This window comes from Pelobates fuscus, chromosome 9 (genome assembly GCF_036172605.1).
Source record: "Pelobates fuscus isolate aPelFus1 chromosome 9, aPelFus1.pri, whole genome shotgun sequence".
NCBI lineage: Eukaryota > Metazoa > Chordata > Amphibia > Anura > Pelobatidae > Pelobates > Pelobates fuscus.
The window spans coordinates 149,662,495-149,683,790 of record NC_086325.1 but is presented as its reverse complement, the minus strand read 5'-3'; the positions used below and the strand labels follow the sequence as shown (position 1 = coordinate 149,683,790).

At 41.8% G+C, this 21,296-nt stretch overlaps 1 protein-coding gene across 1 annotated transcript; it reads right to left on the bottom strand.

The window, feature by feature from the left end:
* Window positions 1–2,778: 2,778 nt before the first annotated feature.
* Window positions 2,779–20,873, bottom strand: PFKFB1 (6-phosphofructo-2-kinase/fructose-2,6-biphosphatase 1). Its single transcript, XM_063432731.1, has 14 exons — window positions 20,584–20,873; window positions 18,953–19,078; window positions 16,843–16,939; window positions 14,912–14,978; window positions 13,398–13,472; window positions 13,205–13,261; window positions 13,001–13,122; window positions 9,899–10,106; window positions 8,867–9,013; window positions 7,203–7,307; window positions 5,900–6,029; window positions 5,558–5,620; window positions 4,982–5,046; window positions 2,779–3,012 (listed from the first exon to the last, which is right to left on the bottom strand). The coding sequence occupies exons 1-14, from the start codon at window positions 20,741–20,743 to the stop codon at window positions 2,953–2,955; spliced, it is 1,482 nt and encodes a 493-aa protein (XP_063288801.1). The 5' UTR covers window positions 20,744–20,873; the 3' UTR covers window positions 2,779–2,952.
* Window positions 20,874–21,296: the final 423 nt, after the last annotated feature.

The window sequence follows — 21,296 nt, the reverse complement described above, 5'->3', positions numbered from 1 at the left end:
GTCTCACTCACATTGCTGAGCCGGCTAAAGTGGGCTCAGACTTTAAGCGCCTTGGAATAAGGTTGTTGAGATCCGGTACTGGCACCAAAAGTAGGATGCTCCAGAGTGCTGGATACTGAATCTTCCCTTTGGGTTACCAGGAAGCCAAAAACTGAATGGAAAGTAACCAGGAAAAAAAAATCTCAAATATACGTTCAGTTTTTGCATCTTGGTAACCCAAAGGGAAGATTCAGTCTCCAGCACTCTGGAGCATCCTACTTTTGGTGCCAGTACCGTATCTCAACAACCTTATTTATTCCAAGGTGCTTAGAGTCTGAGCCATGTGAGTGAGACAAATTTGTATATTTTTTTATTGTACATACAGATTTCACTATGGTCTACCGTTTTTTTTTGTCTAGGTTTCTACCCATTTATGGTAATATTGCATGTGTAGGTTGTGTGCGCTCAGACATTTTGTATTTTTAATTACTATTCTGGTGTGGTTTGGGTGACCTAGACCATGTGATTGTAGTATTTTGTACTTTTCAACCCTTTATTAGTGTTTAACTAGGATATTTGATAAACCTACTTGCAGCATAGGATTATGAAAGCAAGTTATCTAGAACAGGTTCTGCACAAGACTCCATGTGCAGGGCTAGATTAAGAGCCCAGTGGGCCTGGTTTTGAAAGTGATGGGCCCAATTGTAAAAACGCAAAGTCATTCCTTACCAATCCTGGTGGAGGTGTTGCTGGAGAGAAACTCAGGATATAGCCATCAGAAAACATACCCTCTGCTAGTCTCTCATGCAAGACCATTATCTCTTCTCCCTCTCCCCCCCACCGACCGTAGTGTCCAGTGAAGCAGGATTTCGGTGGGTGGGGTAGGAGAGTGGGCCACTGACACAAATCATGTAACCAGAAGCACCCAAAGGGGCGAACATACCAAAAAAAATAAAGAAAATTATCTGCCTGATGAATTAAGTCAGCTTTGCATGCATACATTTCAGGGTGCCTGCCAATCAAGGGCTTACTATGCCGACAGCAACCTCAGTTTGGCATATACCCCCCCCCCCCATATACTTGCAGCATGTGGGAAAAATAACCACACTATTACAAGGGAGATTGAAAGTTAGTTTGATGAAAGCTGGCCACTGGGGGACCAATAAAGTCACCCAGACCACTCTATGAATCGTGGGAGGGAGAGGTGTAAATCACAAAATAGACCTGCTTTCTAGCACAATCTTGCTAGGTTGTCATTGGTCAGATGACTTTACAGCCATTTATGGCAACAGGAGGGCTGCGTAGGACAAAGCTTGCTTTCCATGTTTTGGTTTGGATTTATTGGCAGGCATGTCTTTAAAACAGGTAAAAGAATAAAAAAAAAAAAAATACACACAATCCAATGATTTTTAGCCCAATGCTTTTTCCATAGGGAAAGCATTGGATTGGCTGAAATCAGCAAGGAGGTGGGATGGGGTCTGGCCAAATGCCATTTTGTCCAATCACCACTTCCTCAGAGCTGCATTGATTTAATGCATCTAAGAAAATTTCAGCATCTCCATGAACAGCACTGCCCCCAGGAAGCTCCTCCAGTGGCCACAGAAGGTGTCTAGTGGGCAATGTAAACACTCCCTTTTCTCTGAGAAGACAATATGCATGAAAATGCCTGAAGGCAATTCTACTCTCCAGAACTACATTAAGTTGTAGTTCTGATGACTATAGTGTCCCTTTAATTTTTATTTATGGTCATGAAAAGTCTGGGGCAGTTGGCAGGAATATTCCTCCTGATCAAATACTTTGCATTCTTTCCCATCACAAATGGAGGTCTACCAGTGCGTCCTTTCAATGGTTAGCATAAGAGGTCACATGTAATATATAGTCGTCTTCTGTGACTCTTCTACACGGGCCATCTAGCCAAGCACTTTGTATAAAAGAGCTCCAATGGCTAGATATCAGCTTACGGGCAGGGCTCTCTTACCCCTTGTATTTGTATGTGTATATTGTACGTTTCTCAACTAATTGTACAGCGCTGCGGAATCTGTGTGCGCTTTAAAAATAGCAATAATAAATAAATAAAAATACACTAAGGAGTGGTCTAAACAACTCTAGTTTGCTGACATGCTTTGTTTGAAGAGTCATTTTACAAGGAGTGCAGATTTACAACAGAAAGTGTCAACTCACCTTACACCCCCAGTTGTCAAAACCGTCCCCTTATTTAGCTCAGTGAAGCCGACCTGAAGAGGCAGCAGTTGCCCAGAGCACCTGCCTTGCAAAGACTTCTCATTGAGCTGCATTGTAAAGTGTGATTGGACAGCCACAGTATGTCTGGGGTGGTGTAGAAGGGGAGGCCTTGAAAAAGCAGCAGACAAGAGAACTGCATCTTTTTAAGCAGTTTTTGGATATCCCCAATGAAGATTGAAGAAAAAAAAAAAATATGACACCACACAATTCATTGGGAGTGTTCCATTGGAATGTTTAATCTTGCCCAATGGGACAGCCATCTTTTAAAAGTGATTTGGTCAGAAGTACCACTCGTCCCTCCAAAGACCATTCAGGTACCAGCTTGTTTGTATGAAACTAGCTCACAAGTTCATGAAAAGCAAAAATTCACAAGTTTAGTGCGGTCTTGGCAAATAAATTCTACCTTTGTTTAAAATTGGCTGCACCCACTGCGCAAGAGTAATTTCTGATTGAAGCAGACTGCACTGTAACTAGTTTGCAGACTTCCATGTTCCAATGGGTTGGACATTTCCAGCTTATGAATAAACCAGTGATAACAGATTGGCATAGAGACAGAGATTCTTGCAAACACCCCTGTTTAATGCAGATAAAATAGGTGTTCGCAGGCATTTGAACTTGTCATGATTGCTCCAGTTACTCTTCCTTCAGGTTACTGACCAGATTAAAAACAAAACGAAGTTTAAAAAAATGCACACATTGCAGTTAAAAAAAAAAAAAATGAAATCAGTCCAGTTAAAAGTGTTCAGGTACAGTAAGCAGTGCATCTTCTGGGTCTCGTGACACTTCCACATTCTGAAAAGCCAGACATGAGATTAGTCAGTATTTTCGGAGAAATTCAATCACGAGAAATCACAATTGGCAAAGTAGGAATCGGCTGTCTACAGTACTATAGGATGTTTGGCTAAGCCTTGAATTGTATCTTGCCAGTGTCTGAATAGATTTAGCAATCTGGCCAGTGTTGAGCAAGTAGTCTAAGATCACAACGTTCCTTTCTATTGCACAAGGCAGTGGATCTTTGCAGTTCAGCTGGTTTTGAACAGATTTCTGCATCAAATGCCCATTAAGCTGGTCTCAAAACCTTATGATTCGCCCACACCAACATCTTTGGCGCCCAGTTTCCCCATTAGAGACTTTGAAACTATCGGCAAATAAAAGCATGTGCACAAATTAAAAGGGATTGGAGACCAATAGAAGTTTGAAACTTTAAACACGCAAGAAAAGGTGAAGCCAAAACAAAATGTAAGACTAGTTTGTGTAGTACAAATAAAACAGCATGCACACCTGGCGCTAAAAAAAAAACATACCCTAGACATATCCTCAAGATGGGTCACCACACTCTGGTAAACAGAATCCCACACATCACGGGGCATATAACTACCAATCTTAACTTGTATTTAAAAAAAAAAAAAAAAAAAAATTCTGCATTTTTATATAATGCCGACGTGTACACCTTTTTATTTATGTGGTTATTGGGTGTCGCTTAGACGCTAATTTAAGTGCAGCCACTCATGACATTTAAGGTTTTACTGCAGCCTGATATTGTGCATTTGTTTCACACACATTGTCAACCGCATACCTGCACAACCAAAATAAAAAAAAAATACAGCATGCTTATTTACGGAACCATGCAATGTGTTGCCCAACTGGAAGACAATGTTAAGCACAAATAAAGCTTTTACAATTTCTAACTTAAATGTAATGGCTTTTCATATAATAAAGAGTGGGTTGAATTATTCCTCATTTAAACAGTGAAATGACAGCCACATTGCAACAGCCTCTGAAAGAAATTATGTATGGGAAATGGAAATAAAAAATAAAATGAGACCCAGGTATACCAGGCACTGGTCAGAGTTTCACAAAATGTGGGTACCTATTAAAACCCGTAGAAGAGAATGGTCAGTGCAGTATGCAATTTGTGCCACTGTGAAGTGAGAACTGTAATACACAATTTGACCAGGAGGAGGAGCTGCTTCTATCCAGTAAAGTCAATTCCTGTCTGGCATACTGCATTGGACACTCCATAGAATGCCGTATCAGAGTGGTATGCATGTAGACCACTTTAGATTACAGCAGGAACATTGAATGTTGGATAGTTAGGAGGAAAACGGAGATACTGGTGATAAGATGGTAGAATGGCCTAGTTTACAAACTTTGGAGCTGTGCAGCCAAAGACTGTCACAGTATGGCAGCCATTCATAAAGTGTGCTGAAAGACTAGCGTGTTCCTCGATACAAGTTAGATATAAAAATAAAAATAAAAAGCGGGTTAGTGAGGCCAAGCGGTGGGTTGAAATGTGACAAGAAGGCAACTTAAACCTATTAGAGGTTACAATGCAAGCCATTAGTTGGTGACACCACCCTGGCATGCTCAGTGCTGCTGGTGCATGTGAGTATTTCAGACCCCATTTACCTGCAGGCACTGGGACTCTACCACACCCAGGTCCTTCAAACAGGGTGTTTTGGTGGGCTTTGGGCTGGCTAAGGGTACAGCATGATCGGGACGATACAGTGGTGCCTGTCTGGGCTTTCTGGATAGATGCTAAAAGCAGGAGCAATAGTGAAATATATGGCAGGATACAGAAGTCCTATACATTGCACAGGCCAGCCATCTCAGTCAAGTAAAGACAAGAGCTACTGCATGGAGATCGGCAAGACAATGTGCAGCAGATATCACGAAACAGGTCTACTGCACAGTGTAATTCAAGATGGCTGCACGACGTCTCCCAAGAACAGAACCATGGCTGAGACAAGAGTTTACTCACCAGAGGCCTCTCCCTATGGGTGTTCACAGCTTCTATATTCAGGTAAATTGATTCCACCTTACAGCCTAGATGGAGAGAATGCATGGGATTAGTCTGAATGGATTATCCACAACCAGTTTAAACACAAAGCCTAGATAAGGGAGGGAGAGAATAAAAATAAAAATCTAGGAATCCAGATTCACCTATTCTGGGATCTACCATTGGGCATCCCTGATCTAGAACTTAAGGAAAGGAATACTGGAAGCAGCTGGCAAGTTAGTTCAACAGAGGTATATTTTAGAATCCATTTATTTACGTTGTGTATTTTAGATAAGCAGCATGCATTTTCCATGGTCAGCAATAGAATAGATCAATAATTGAAGCCAACAGCCGGTAGATCAATCCAAATTACACGACAGGTCATAAGGCAGGCTAATAAAACTGTCAGCTAGACCCAGTTATCTGATAAATTAACGGGATATTAAGCATCAACTCATTGTGTGTTTTTTTTCTTAGACGAATAGCTGCAATGGAACATTTTATTTTCTGACCCTGGAATAAAACAAAGTACCCAAGAAAACTATTAACACCACTCACCATAAGCCACAGGGGTCAGTTTCAACACCGTGTGCAAGGGGCATTTCAAATAGGGCAGTTCTTCTGGAGGAAAGACAGAAATTTATCCATTTAGACAGACAAGATAAAACATCCCACGCTGGAATACAAGGGGAATTCTAAATTTGACCATTGTTTTTTTTTTTTTTTACTTAAAAGGGAACCTATAGTACCAAAGAGTTCGACTTTTCCCTGTATCCAGACGCCCACACCCCCCACATTAAAAAAAATTATCTTGGCGATTAAAATACAGGTCAGTGATACAAATACACGTGTTTAAGATAATGTTAACAGATTAACTTGTGAATTGAAGTGTGTGGTCACCTGCACTCTTGTCCAGAAAGTAGGCCAGGAGACATCGCATGACAGCTTGGTGACAAACCACTAGGACATTTTCTTGACGTTCCAACTCCATCATCACTGGCTCCAGTCTCTGTACCAAGTCTTCGTAGGACTAAAGGAAGATTCACATAAGCATCATCATAGCAAATTGTTCTCTTAAAGGGACACTCCAGGCACCCAAACCACTTCTGCCCATTGGATCGGTCTGGGTGCCAACTCCCACTACCCTTAACCCTGCAAGTGTAATTATTGCAGTTTTTTTTTTTATCCCTGCACTAGACCCACACTGCAATAATTACTTTGCAGGGTTAACTCCACCTCTAGTGGTTGTCTACTAGACAGCCACTAGAGGTCACTTCCTGCTCTATAGCACAGAAAACCTGTGCTAGAGTGTCGCTGGACGTCCTCACGCTGTGTGAGGACCTCTAGCGTCGCTCAGTTCCCCATAGGAAAGCATTAGGTCACCCAGCCTAACGCATGCGGTATCAATCTCGCCCACCGGCCGATGTAATGACTGGGAGGAGCGGCGGCGAGAAGAAATCGGCAGGGTCTCAGGTAAGTGACCTGAAGGGGTTTTCAGCTACCACAGATTGGGAGGGAGAGGGGGACCTGCAGTGCCAGGAAAACTCATTGTTTTCCTGGCACCGGAGTTTCCCTTTAAGTCAGAGCAACACATCTTGGAGTATTTGTACCTGGCAAACCAGCTTGGCTGTATGGCTTTTCTGACCACAACCAGGATTTGTGCCAATATGAATTTGTTCCTCTCTTTGCATTATCAAGTTGGCATGGCTAGCAAACCATTCATCGGACTTTACTAGTTCTAGAACACAGGCAATCACAATACAACACAACTTGCAGAATCCCGAGCACATGGTCAATATGGGAGTGTTGGGCATCCTTTGGCACTCCAGATTATATCTCCCCTGATGCTTTGTCAGGATTGTGGGAAATGTAGTCTAACATTTGGAGTGTCAAAGGTTGCCTATCCCTGCACTAGACCCCCACTTCGTTACAGTGATTTAAGTGGTGTTAATCAAGGGGAGGACATTTGGTAATGTTTGGGGAGGTTTAACGCAAGTCACTTAGACATGGCTGGGGTAGTGCGCCTTTGGCACTTTGTAGCAATACAGTGGAGTTCTTCCCAGCTAGGTACATAGGACATACAGATGTACCATTACACTCCTGGTGTTCTGCGAGCCATGGCTCTCCCAGTGTTTAGTCACTCCAATCTGAGTTAGTTTTTTTTAACCCAATTCCAAAGCCTACTAACTTATCAAGTACTTGCCTCTCCCTTTGGATATCGATAACGGTATTTGTCCTGATCTCTCAGTGCAAATTCTTCAGGGTAGTTGACTTGTATCTCTTCATACATCATCTCTTCACAGACTCCCTACAAAAGACATTCACATTTATATAAAAAAAAAAAAAAAAAAAAAAAAAAAAAAAAAACACGCTTCAGGAAACTCCAGTAATGGGGATAAAAGTTGTGTTTTAACTTTGAACACAACGTAGTTTGAGATTTGATAGCAAAGAAAGAAAAAACACACAAAAAAACAAAAAAAAAAAAAAACCACAAATAAGAAGCAAATAGATACTATAGAATATTTGAGAAGTAAATTCTACAATACATTAAAAAATTAATCAAAAATATGAAAAAATTATAATAACAAATGTTACAAGCAATTCATATATTGGCAAAACCGAGACACCCCTATGCGAAAGAATTAGGGGACATAGATCAAGCATACGGGTGGCTTATCGGGATGGTACATCTGACCAGCCAGTTGCTAAGCACTTCCCTTGCTTTTCAACATCCACTTTCAGCACTCAAGTTTTTGGCAATTGACCATATCCCACAGTCAAACGTCTTCTGAACCGAGAGACATTCTGGATCTTTACATTGGACACTATAGCCCCAAAAGGACTGAATGATATGATCGCATATCATTCATTCATTCATTCATATGAATTGCTTGTAACATTTGTTTTAATATTTTTTTCATATATTGTAGAATTTACTTCTCAAATATTCTATAGTATCTGTTTTTTTCATCTTTTTTCTATTAACATCCTTCTCCTGTGCCTTTACTTGGTATGCTTTTTCTGCCTTATACATCTAGAGTATACCTAAACAGTGGTATTAGAATTCAATTATTAATTGGTGCTATCACTATGCACTTTAATATACTTTTTTCCATGCACTTTAAAATTGATATTTCTGCACTATTTTGCACACTGGAATTTAAATGCAGTGTATTACTAATTACCTTGCACTTCTATTTGCACATAAAATTTATATATATTTATGGTTGGTTGTACACTTTGCCCGGTCCTCTATGTATTATTATCGACTATAGGCAATTGTCACTTTAAATAATACTTTATTCACATCGATATGTGACCCCTTTAAAGGAATTTGAACTAGTAGCTGTGTTTTTTATATATTCTATACTTATCAATTTGGGTTATCACGTCTAATACTTCAGTAAATGACACGTGATTTACACTATAATCTACACCATAATATGCACGGTCTAGGTTTTGTTTTAATGATATGCATCGCAATGGTTGCCGTGGTGACTTGGCTTGTGTCCGGTTGTCACGGCAACGTATACCATGTGGTTACGCTATTGATGGGCGAAGCACGTACACGCATGCGCACGGGGCACTTTAGAATGCCGGCGGTACCGGAGAATGTATACACCTGGGGTAAGCTAGTTTTCGAATGATTGTTTCCCCTATATATGTTGATTCTTTGTACATATGGCTAATGTTCCTGATGAAAGTCCTGGATGAGGACTGACACACACACACACACACACACACACACACACACACACACACACACACTTAAAGCCAATCTGGCTTTATAGTCAACGCCTCTCTTTAGGGATAAGATGAACCAGCTAGGAGTCTACAGAAAACATACAAGGACAGTCCTCTACCCACCGCATCAATTTCGTTTAGTGCCTTCCACTGCTCATAGGGGACACCCAGCGCTTCAGCCGTTTGGATGGTACGTTTCATGTGACTGGTCCACACTTTCAGGTCTGGAATCTTCTGAGACTTTACAAAGTTACCCAGTGCAATTGAAAACTGCAGATGAAAGTCAAAGGTGAAAGCGTTAACTGTGGTTTGACTGCAGCAGCTCTAGAGGTACAGATGTTGTGCAGCAGAGGAGTGTATTCGAAGTTCTCCAATATGGCTTTGCAGCTCATTCAGATATTGGGTTATGTAGGGTGCACTAAACTTCCAATAGGAGAAAAGTCAGTAATGTCTTTACAAGGAATTACAGACTAGTTGTCAATCAAGATCTAGCCATCACATGAGAGTGACTGCTGGGTCTGCATACTGAATGAACGAGACTTTGAAGTGTAGTTTACACCTTTAGCTATGCTTTAACCAATTGTTTATACTTTTAGGCAAGCCTTGACCAATCGTCTATAGAGCTCGTGGCGAAAGCGGCCTCACCACTGGTTTTTGGAGGGGACTGATTGCCAGCCTCATGCCTTGGGACTATGGCCCTTTAAGAACAGCATTTGGGCTTACGGACTTATATTGGACCGTGCTGGCCCTTTAAGAACAGTCTGGGGACATAGAGACTTTGTGTGACAATGCCCCCAGACCTTTAAAATCCTTTGTGCATGGCTTTCTCCCACTTGGTTCAGTAAATGGGGCTTACTGAACCAAGTACCACACAGGCAGACCACCCAGAAGTGGAAGCGTGCAGCTAATTAACCTCCCAGGCTGGGAGCCTGCTGTAGGTAAATTGCAGACCGCTGGGTGGCTGCCATTCGTGCAAACAAACATGGCGGCGGCCATCTTTATTCATTCGCACGCGGTCAGCAGTGTGTCTGAAACAGTGACTCCACATTAGCAAGAAGAGTGTGAAAAGTGTGGCAAAGAAACTCAGTAGACAAAAATATACATGGGTCACTAGATGCTGCTTGTGACTGACTACTTTGGCGATATCAGCCTCACCTGCTTGCCACGCTGTGAGAGTCCAGAGTCCCCCCCAATTCTTCCCAGGAGGTTGAGCTCACTCTCTCCATGTCTGCACAGATAGATGGAACGCGGGGTGACATGTATATTCATGAGGTAATACACGGTACGGCTCTGCACGTGGTCCTGTACTTTGTTCACTAGGTATCGGTTCCCGACGTCAAATATTTTAATGTAAGACAGAGCCCTGGAACACAGAAGCAGACAGGTAAAGGACCTTTGTCTTTGCAGTAATGGAGTCACTATACTGTCCTAACAAAAACACGTTACCTCTATTAAAAAAAAAAAAAAAAAATAAGTTAGATTGCTAGAACTGTCAAACAGCTGCAACATTTAACAATTTTAGCCCTTTGGGTTGGGTCAAAATGTTACCAGTTCTGTACAGGTGGAATAAATCTTTTTGTGTAGTGTTTTTTTTTTTTCTTTAAACCTTTTTGTTAAGCAATTGGGAAACCTTGGAGGAGGGGGGGGGGGGGGGGGGAGGAGACGACCAAGCAGGATGAGGGCTGAGGATCTTTAGAGTCCTCTAGGGCAGGTGTAAACAACCCTTGGCACTCAAGATGTTGGGCTACATTTCCCATTCTGCACCAACAGCAATATTTCTGGCAAAGCATCAGATGAGGTACAAAACATCTGGAGGTCTGAAGGTTTTGTACCACTGCTCATTGGTGTAAAAAAAAAAAAAAAAAAAAAAAATCCTAACAAAACTACCAGTTTCAATACAAGATATGGCCAGAGTTTGTAAACAGATTCATCAGAGAGGTAAATATGTGAAGGCCGTAAAGGGATTTTTGCTACCAATCCGCTGTAATCTCAGATAAATCCAAAGAAGTCTTGAGGTCTTCAGTCCTTTTAGCCCCGAGGAATGGCATGTAGATACACTTTGTTTGCAGAGTCCATAGATTAAATAAGACTGAACAAATTGTCCCCAGGTCAGCCTTTTCTGAAAGGAGCATGGTCTTATTATCCGGAGCAGAAGAGGTTAAGACTGGACACTTTTGTAACATTGAAACGCAAGGTTATACTCCCATTCAGAATACGGACTTAAAGGAGCACTATAGGGTCAGGAAAAACAAACATGTATTCCTGACCCTACAGGGTTAAAAACACCATCTAGCCACCCTGGTCCCCTCATGCCTCCCTAAATATAGAAATCTTACTTTTTTCACCCAAGTCTGGAGTTGCTTGCATTGTCCCAGTTTCCTATAGACCAGCCCATTGCCTGCTGACACCAGAAGTGGTGGCCTGATCCAATCACAGTGCTTCCCTATAGGATTGGCTGCGACTGACAAGGAGGCAGAGCCAGCACAATTCAAACACAGCCCTGGCCAATCAGCATCTCCTCATAGAGATTAATTGAATCAATGAATCTCTATGAGGAAAGTTCAGTGTCTGCATGCAGAGGGAGGAGATAATTAATGTTTGGATGAATTTTAGGCAGCCATGACCCAGGAAGGATCTCTAACAGCCATCTGAGGAGTGGCCAGTGAAGTTATCACCAGGCTGTAATGTAAACACTGCATTTTCTCTGAAAAGACAGTGTTTACAGCAAAAAGCCTGAAGGTAATGATTCTGCTCACCAGAACAAATTCAATAAGCTGTAGCTCTGGTGACTATAGTGTCCCTTTAATGAATCTTTCTATTAGTCTCTAAACCAGAGCTAGAATGGTCTTTAACAAATTTATGGCAGAAAGACTAATGGCTCTAGCAGTGTAATCAGAATTAAAAAGTGAGGGGGGAGGAACCCATATCAGCCAGCAGCAATACAGTGCTTCAGATCTATACAGATTAGTTAATTTGTGGGAGTAATGTTCAACCTTTATGCATCAATATTAATTGTACAATGTTGCCTCGAGCACTTTGATACAAGCTAGGAAAGCTCATTGTAACCAGGCAGAATCTACATTACTCAAATCGTGATCTGGAGAGCTAGTTAGGACAGTGTTTATTCAACAGCAGTACGAGTAGTATACTCAACACAATAGCTAAAAAATAACTGTAGAATATCCAGCAACATTAAATGTCAGTAAGCACCTCCACACAGAAATTGACTACTGGTGCAAAAACTATTAAAATCCAGTTAGTCCAAGTGGTTTGGGCGTAGCAATCATGCCCATGCAGTCTCACTGCCAAATTAGGTGGTCATTTTATACAGCCCTAGTCACACATCCCCTTATCTACACAACACAAGATTTGCAACTTAACGTAATTCAAACAATGAAATAAGAGGTTTCAAAGTATGCATTTTGGTAATTGGTAAAAACAGAGCCCAGACTTTAATAACATTACAGATTAGATGGTCTATTATGATTTTATTAATTAGGTCCAGAGCCCCATGCGCAAAAAAATTAAAATAAAATTATACACACACACCATTATCCGGTCAACTCAAGTAATATCTAAACAGATCAATAGTCTGATATAATCACACATTGCCCAGAAGGTAATTGTAGCAACTTACGGTTTACTTTGAGTCTAGTGATGCAGAACGCAGTCTTGCTTTGCATGCAGTATCGGATGAGGTGTGAAAGGTTATGGAATTAGACGCAGGAGCAGGGAAATATAACAAGGAGGGGGATTAACTCATCCCCCATCCTTTATAATCCAGCCCTAGCTGGCTAGGGGCCAGTTCTTAACCTGGAATGAGTAACTCTTGTACTGCTGGGCAGGGGGGGGGGATTAAAATGACAGCTATTTGCAAACATGTTACCATCATTGGAATGGTGAGATGTTTATTAACTCAGCTGATAAACACAAGCTATTTACTAAAGTGATAGCGAGATTCTCAACGTAAAGTGTCCTGTGATGCATGGACTGTGAATACAGACAAAGTGACCCATACAGTCACTTAGAGGATTGTGTAAACACTGGATACCTTGAGATCATCTAACGGCCAAACAAGGCAAGTCCATCAGTTTATGCAAACTAGTTCGCATGTATGGAATTACCTTGTACAAAAAAAAAAAAATTAATAAGTACCCTGCATGATTGGTGTTGCCATGATAAAAAAATGTTTTCCCCCCCAATATTGTGTTTTAAAACGTGCAAGTCTTAACGTCTACAACTCTGGATGTTTGATACCTGTCGTGTTCCTCATGTAGAGGCTCGTAGGTGATCTGATAACAGTCGATCCTCTTCAGGAAGTCTTCCACCACTTTCTCGCGATCACAGTCCTTATAGTCAGGGCTGGACAGTTTCACTTGCTGTGGGGAGAATACACCTTTAGAGATTTAAATATGTCACGCACATGGTAACAAGACACTCATTGTTTCCAGAAATCCTTACCATGATATTTTCAGCGATTATACCAGGGTCATCACATACAGACTCGATGAAAAATACCTTTGTAATAAAAAAAATAAAAAAAAAATAAGTGTTTATGGGAAAAAGGCCCGAGAAGAGCAAGAGGCAGCATGTTTTAGCCATCCCCCACCCCCAAAACACTTCATACCCTGATTACCAGACACTATATCGATACCTTGAAACCATTCTCCCGGGCAAACTGCAGAATCATAGACCGTCTCTCTCTTGTGGTGTTTGTGGCATCAAACACCTGCAACAAAGGAATATAAATAAAAATTAAATAAATTTTTAAATTCCTATTTCTACAAGTCTATAAGTGGTCTATGCTGCAAGATAACAGACCCACATATCTATTGGAGATGCTAGATATTGGCATTCTATGACCACTACATTTGCAAGTTAATCATAGCTTAACACTTTTATCCTGGCATTTCTTTATACCACCTTCACACCCTTTTAGGGACAGCTACCGGTTAAAATATTGAGGCAAGGCCTAGTCTGATACACAGATTGTTTATTTTCTCTGCATCTTTCCATAAAGGTACAGCACACGTTCCCTTCTTATGGTATATATGGAGGGAGGGTCCATGATAAGCAACACCGAGACTGCAATAGCTTGGATAAATTCCAATCTCATTTTTAGAGCTCCATGGTCCCCTTTTGGTTACAGATTGGACAATCACCCGAGAGAGTGATACAGTTCATTTCCCCTGCTAGACATTCCATTAGCTGGATTTCTACATATAGTGCATGGCCAACGCTTCACCACACCACCATGAGGAGTGTCCAGGTGGCTTGTCCAATTCCCCAATATCAGATTGGTATTTGTAGAACATACGATGGCATATTTGAGTGCATTTCAGCTTGGCTTGTTATCTAGCCAAGGTTTCTGAAACAGGGTATTTCAGAGGCCACAGAGTGTTTAGCTTGAAACACATTCTTCACTTCGTTCTTCGTAAGATTTGCATATAGGTTGTTTGAACCTTTTAGACCCGATTAGGTCTTCAGACAAGAATGCAATAAGATTCATCCAGAAGACTTTATTCTCCATGAAGAACTAGGCTATTTTTGCATTCTGTTTAAACAAGCATTGCCTTCTCCTAAGAGACCACACTGCTTAAGAATAAAAAGCTCTGCATCATAATAGAATGACCTTTGCAGATCAGAAATTCAAAGAATGGGATGGCTAATTTAATGACTGCCCCAAACGTAGGAATTCAGTAGAATCTGGCCCACCATTTCTGGAGCCATGTCCAAATAGGGACTTTTTAAACCAAGTGGAACGGTATATTCATTTCTAATTGGCTGCTTCAGTAGTGACCTGAAAAAAGTAAGAGTCTACGTTTGGGCATGGGAACATATCAAGCCAGTTCCAATATAGAATCTTTGCTGTGGTCTGCAAGGCAGTCCTGCACCAGTAGATACCCCTTCAATTAAAGAGCATATATATTTAATAAAAAAAAATTAACTTTGGTTGTATGGAAGGTTTGTGAAAAGGTGGCAATAGAGTGAACTCCAATATGCCATCTTATTTTATACAAGACAAGTTCTGAAGTGTACTCCATTTAAAGCGATGGACAGCCAATGTGTGTGAAAAGCAGACTTCATTCATTTTGGGTCAAATGAGCTTATGCATGTACCCCACAAACAGGTCAGGAAACAGTACACAGGTAAGACGGCAGATCTTACCGCCACGTGGCCTCCCTCCTCCAACAGGTAAGTCTTGACATCTTTCAAAGCATTGAGGGCGCATTGCCTACAAAGTAAGTAGTGATTATATAGTTAGACAAGTCATTTGTTGTGGGACAATCAGGTGAGTCTCAGCTCACAATGATCTGTCATCGGCCAAGTGTGTACTCAAGAGTATATCTAATTAAGAAGTTGCTTTGTGAGAAGTGCGTGTGGCCAAGGATGGGTTACACTGCAAAAATCTGCAGAGTTCTTAAAAAGGAACACTAAAGTTAATAGAAACTGGTTCTCACAATGTCAAGTGTCCTGAAGATGCTTAGGTGTCTGCCCCTTTGCTTACTTGATAGGCAAGATCTACTTCCCCCTCTCTGCCATGCTGTTGATCCCACCTCCTTGGCAGAGATCTGGATGATCTCCTCCAATGCTTCCCTGTAGAGATGCATCGGATCAGTGCACATTTGCAACTGAAGAAATCGTTTATTTTACTATATTCCATTTGGTAGCTATAACTACCGAACACCGACCATCCCCCTGGCTCATTAACTTCAAAGAGAACAGTCGTTTAAGCCCTCTCCCTGTGTGGCCGCCGTTCGTATAGTTGAACGCCACGTGTATCAGAAAATGGCGGCCATCTTGTTCGCACGAAAAGGGGGCAGCGGGACTTGGTCGTCAAGTGTCTGGAACTAAAATCGGACACTCGACTTCCCGAATACCGGTCCAAACTGTACGAACCCCTGCTTCATTTTCCCGAACAGTTAGGAGAGCTCTGTTCGGTAGTTTTGTTCCCACGAACTAGGAGAACAATCGCTGCTATGAGCCAAGGGGAGCAGTTTGTGCATTTATTCAGTTTTTCAGACTTGACGAAATAGACCGGCCAAACCACCAAAACTTATAGAACCATTTTGGACAGGAGCCTTGTGTGCGGCCGGTCACCAAAGACTTCCATAGAATTCGAAAACCCCTGAACTGATCTGGGTGATTTTTGGATATGTTGGTCACCCAGGTCAGGGCTATCAGTGGATATGGCATTTGTGGGAATATTGTGTTTTAGGGTACACATTTCAAGTTTTGGGGAAATTTTAATTTTTCTGCCTAGAGATAGTTATGTTATTACTTTATCTGACCCAATTATTTCCAGGCAGAGAGAAGGGGATTAAAGGTTTGTACTAGGAGTGTCACAGTTTCCCCTGCATTATTATTGGCTGTATGCTTTGTGTCTGTCCCCCACAAGGTCCACGTGGGAGGTCCCCTTGCATGGGGACTTACGCAAAAGCCAGTGTGGCACCATTAAAATTCAGTCCTGTTACACCCTTCATCTAGTTTCGGCTGATGTTTGGGTACCCATCTGCTTTAGTGGGAGAATCTACTTGGGAGGCGGTTATTTCGTATGGAGAATCGTTCACTTCAATACCCGAATTGAGAGCTATAATCACTCATGCTCTGGCAGTTCGGGAGAAAACAGACAAACAGGTATCGGTTATACCAACATTTTTTACAGCAAATTACTACACTGTGCCAGTTACATGCTACACAGCATTGGATTGAGAACCTTTGACTAGATTCTCAACGGAATAGCCAGCCACTAGAGGTCTGTTAACACTGCAATAGAACAAAAAAAGCTAGAGAGCTTTTAATTTTGAGAAGAGTTTTGTGCACCCAATTGGTTTTGGCCCAGTGTTAGTTTTCTTGGTACACAGTGCCTAGAGAGCCCCTTTAATGGGGACCAAACATTTGTTATCCCTTGGTATATATCAAGCAAGAAGCCATAATTGAGAGGTTACAGTAAGTGTTTGAAGGGATCTATCGACCAACTGTGGGCTTTTGAGATACAAGTTTGTCTTTTTACCAGAGTCTACACATTATATAATAAGTATGTCAACTTACAGCAAGTAAACAGTCAGATAAGAGACTGCACATAAGTGAAGACTCACTTGCGGATCTTCATCGCTTCTTCATTATCCGGACGGAAAAACTCGTAGTTTTTGTAAGTCTGCACAGCTTCACGGCGGTACTGACCCACATTAAACACTGAGGGGGAACAGAGAAAGTTAAATTAGTAGTTCAGTTGCTCTGATGCCTCATTTTATGCAAGCCTAGTTTGTACTTATCGATTATACTGCTCATGTAAAACTGGGTCAGAGCACATTGCAATCAGCTCTTAACCTTAGGAGCCTTGGTAACAATGTTAATCAGGAACGTCTCAATATAAACTCATTGACAGTAATGGCAGCGATAACTACATTGTTAAAGCGTGTAATAATGTTCCGTGCACTCAGTATATGGGCAGATGTTTGAAGTGCAATAACTTCAGTCATTGGAACTCCTAAGAAATCAGGAAAGTTACATTCTATTTTGAAACACCGCAGTATAACTTTAAAATCGGTCAGGTCTAAGCCATTTAGTTTTGGCTAGCTAATTGACAGCACAGCTGAAGGGGGACTGTATACATTTATAAAAAACAAAAAAACAACAACACTATATACATACAAAATTGTGTATTTGTGTGCTTCGCATGCAGCCTTCCAAGTGCTAAATAAGATAACCCGTTCCCCTACAGGTCCAAGTCATATAGAAAAACTCCAAGCACACCTTTCAGATTACATTTTTTTATTGATACAGTCAGATAAAATACCCACAAATATTAAGTGCTTATATGTAGAAAAACAAACAAAAAAAAAAACAAAAAAAAAAAAACACACACACACACACACACACACACACGCACGCATGCAGACAGCCACATAGAACCAGACAATAGAGTTCTCACCGCAAATCCATCCACAATATGAAAAAAGTCTGGGATATACGAACCCAGAGCTGGAAACTCACCAATGGCTTAAAGGGACCCTGTAGTCACCAAAAGCATTAGCGTTTAATGCAATGGTTCTGGTGTCTATAGCCTGTCCCTGCAGACCTTAATGCAAACTCTGCCTAGTAACACATCTAGTGGCAGTTACTCAGACGGCCACTAGAGGCACTTTGTGTCAGTGCTCCTCTATGACGAGATGCTGATTGGTACAGCATGGCGTTTTGCTGCACAGCCAATAGCCTCCCAATGCTTTCCCTATGGAAAGTTGGAGTTGGAGGGGGAATAAAATAAGATTGGCAAAAGCTGCAGATCTTTCCTGCAGCCTTTGCAAGCTCTCCCCTTCTAACCCTGCCCATACTTTGTGGTGTTCCCAATGAAAAGTCTTTGCAAGAGCAGTTGCTGCCTCATAAGTTTATCTTCACTGAGCAAACCAGGAATTCATAGGACCGGTTGTCTGACAGCCAGGGGGAGCAACAAGGTTAATTGGCAAAATTGCCAGTTTCTACTGAAATTTAACCCCCCACCCAAGATTTATTTTTACCAAAAAATAAAAAGACCCACCATTTGCCCAAAGCACTTTAGCAAGCTAAAAATGCTTTATACAAGTGGAGTGTCCATTCAATACTGCTCAGATCACTAAACAGTGAACCAGGCTAAAGATGTAGGCTCAATAGGGCAGAACTGCAAGTTTCTAAAGTCACAGAACTTCGACTCCAGCTGAAAGTTGTTTTCTACAAAAATGAACCAAATCTGAGACAAGCAATGATTTGCCTACTCTACTGGTGAGTTTACAATAGAATCTGTATTTAAACTTATCTGCAGTTAATGTTTAAAGAGATTAGGTCACTAACCGATGTTACAGCCCAGACTCTGCAGGGACTGGCCAAAAAACAGTTATCCTCTATATACACACACACACACACACACACAGTTCTAGTACAAGAGAAAGTCAGGGAGTCCAGACAGGTAGTACCACTCTATGTCAACATTACTAGACTGCAAAACTAAGGTGAATTATATACGGCCTTCACTTTACTATCCAACACCATTCAGGCAGAAGAAGTGTTTTGTCTGCCAATAGTGTAACAAAAAACAAAATAAAAAACCTTCAGAGACGGCTGGTACTAGCTCCATGTATATTCCTTTTAGTGTTGGAAGGGGTGTCTTGGGTGCAATTTTGCCAAGACCAGTTCTATGCATACATATACCAATACAGGTTGCGCACCACTTACCTTTAGTGGGTGTTCCGATCCAGTTGAGGTAGCGAGTCAGTTTTTTTGAGATGTAGGTTTTCCCACGGGCAGGAAGTCCAACCATTATCACCATAGTTGGAGAGTTGGTGAACTGGGGGACGGAGGCTGAAACAGACAGGAATTTTAGATGACGACAAGGCATGTGCACAGCTATAGCACACAGGCTGCTAAACCATTAACACAGGATTCCTGAAGCAACCTGCAACAACGGATATTAAAAGCCAGGAAGGACTTTATGGATCAGAACTGCACACCAGATAAGAGAAACAGTAAAGATATTCCCTTGGACATGTCCTGCTGCTTTGGGTAAAGAGGCAACTGTACACTTCAGGCATAACAAAAGGTTTTATTGACGCCTATGCTGGGTCAATTACCAAATTAACACTCCAACAGCAAAGTTTTATGATCAATGTTAATTTTGACTTTAAGGAGCTACAGTCAAATTTTGATCAGTAGTATAAAATTTCAAGTTAAAGCAGCGGTTGTGCAGTTCTGCTTCCCGGATCAGTACATTGGACAGCTATGAGACACAATCTAGGATATTGATAAACCTTCTATAGCAAGGTCTGCAATTATTACATTGTGTTTTTCTTGCAAAGTTTAGGCGCCTCTAGTCATGGCCTTCAGGTCCTGGCCAGTTCCCAGGTTTTTTTTTTTGGAGGCACAGACTGGTCATGTTTAGTGGGAGAGGTTTTGAGTTTCTGGCCACTCATGCAAACCAAGTCTTTACTCTTGTTAACGCGCAACATTTACCACAATGTTTAGTCTTTTAAATGTTGCATTTCACATGACACGACATGCTTACCAAGTAATCCGGTTTGTTTTTCTAAACTTACACACAACACACTTACAAACAAACAAACCACACAACCCCACATTGTTGCCAGATGATCCAACTTAGAACTTTAAACAATTCGTGGAAATTTGATAAACTTCTATAGGATTAAATACTCCTGCAGTTTGAGACCCTGGGCCAGACAGTTTACAGTCTAGAGCAGAGGTAGGCAGCCTCTGTGCACTCCAGAGGAGGTGGACTACAGCTACCAACATGATCTTACAGCTGGCAGAGCATCAGGGGGATGTCCACATCTGGAGTTCCAAAGGCTACTACTGGTCTAGAACATCAAATATTCATTCTGAATTAGAATAAAAAAAAAATGTATGGATTTTAATCAAGGCCTTGCAGTTATCAACAAAGTGTTTAACTCTCAGGGGTGCAGTCATGTATATAGGAATTGAGGAGTGATCTTGCATGAGAGCAGTGGTCAGTATGAGCTGAGCAGGGTAATGCTATCAGTATGGAGTCCTGCCAGGTTCCCAGGCTCTTCCCACAGTAAAGGAAGCTCAGAACAAAACAAATTACATTGTGTGCACCTACAGCATGGAACGTTAACTGGCACGCCAACAGTTTGGGACTGCAACTCCCACTATCCACAGCCACCTCCAACAGGTTAATCATTAGTCCACAATATAGCTAGTAGCCACCATTGATGGTTAACCATGAACTACCCTCATCACAATGCCCAGACAGCTTTAATGCATTAGGGGAATTGTAGTTAAGAAACCCCTGGGGTGCAAAGGGCAGCAGTCACTGTCCCCCTATGACTCACATCCTCTCCTCTGCTGCAGTCTCTCGCACTGTTGGGGAATCCATATCTTCTGCAACCGTGTCTGGGTGAGCTCTCTCAGCCTGTCTGCCATCTGCTGCCTGGGGCTCCTTCCCGGTGGCTCTGTGTGCGCTGCGGCCGCCTGGTCTGCCTCAGAATGCATGGTCGGCGCTGTGCCCGGGCTCCCTATGACCAGGGAAGGTCACCTGACCCGGTGTGCCGAGTGTGTGCTCAGCGCGTGCTGTGAGCAGGGCAGCCCAGCCAAGGGGAGCCTGCAGGGAGAGTGTACACTGGGGGACTCGGCCTCCTCCCTCCCTCCCCAAATCAGACTGAGCCAAAGGATGGGAGGGACAGGAGAACCAGCCAAGCTAACAAAATAATAAATACTCTGCATATTCCAAGCTGTCACTGCATGTGGAGACAATCCCAGAGATCCATAGATTGCAAGCTCCTCAGATCAGCAGGCTTTACACCTACCAGCCTCACAATAGAGAGGAGAGTTTTATTCACCATTTATGAATAACTAGCACTCTTAAAATTCAAATCAGTCTAAACAAGGAACGAATAATCCCACAAAGCAGAGATAAATGGACAGTAAGTGCAGACCGTAAATGGATACATAATCAGAATAGAGAGTTATACAATGTAACTATAGATCTGCTGAAATCCCTTGTTTAAACAATGAGATCTCAATCTACATTCCCAAGGCAGGGTGG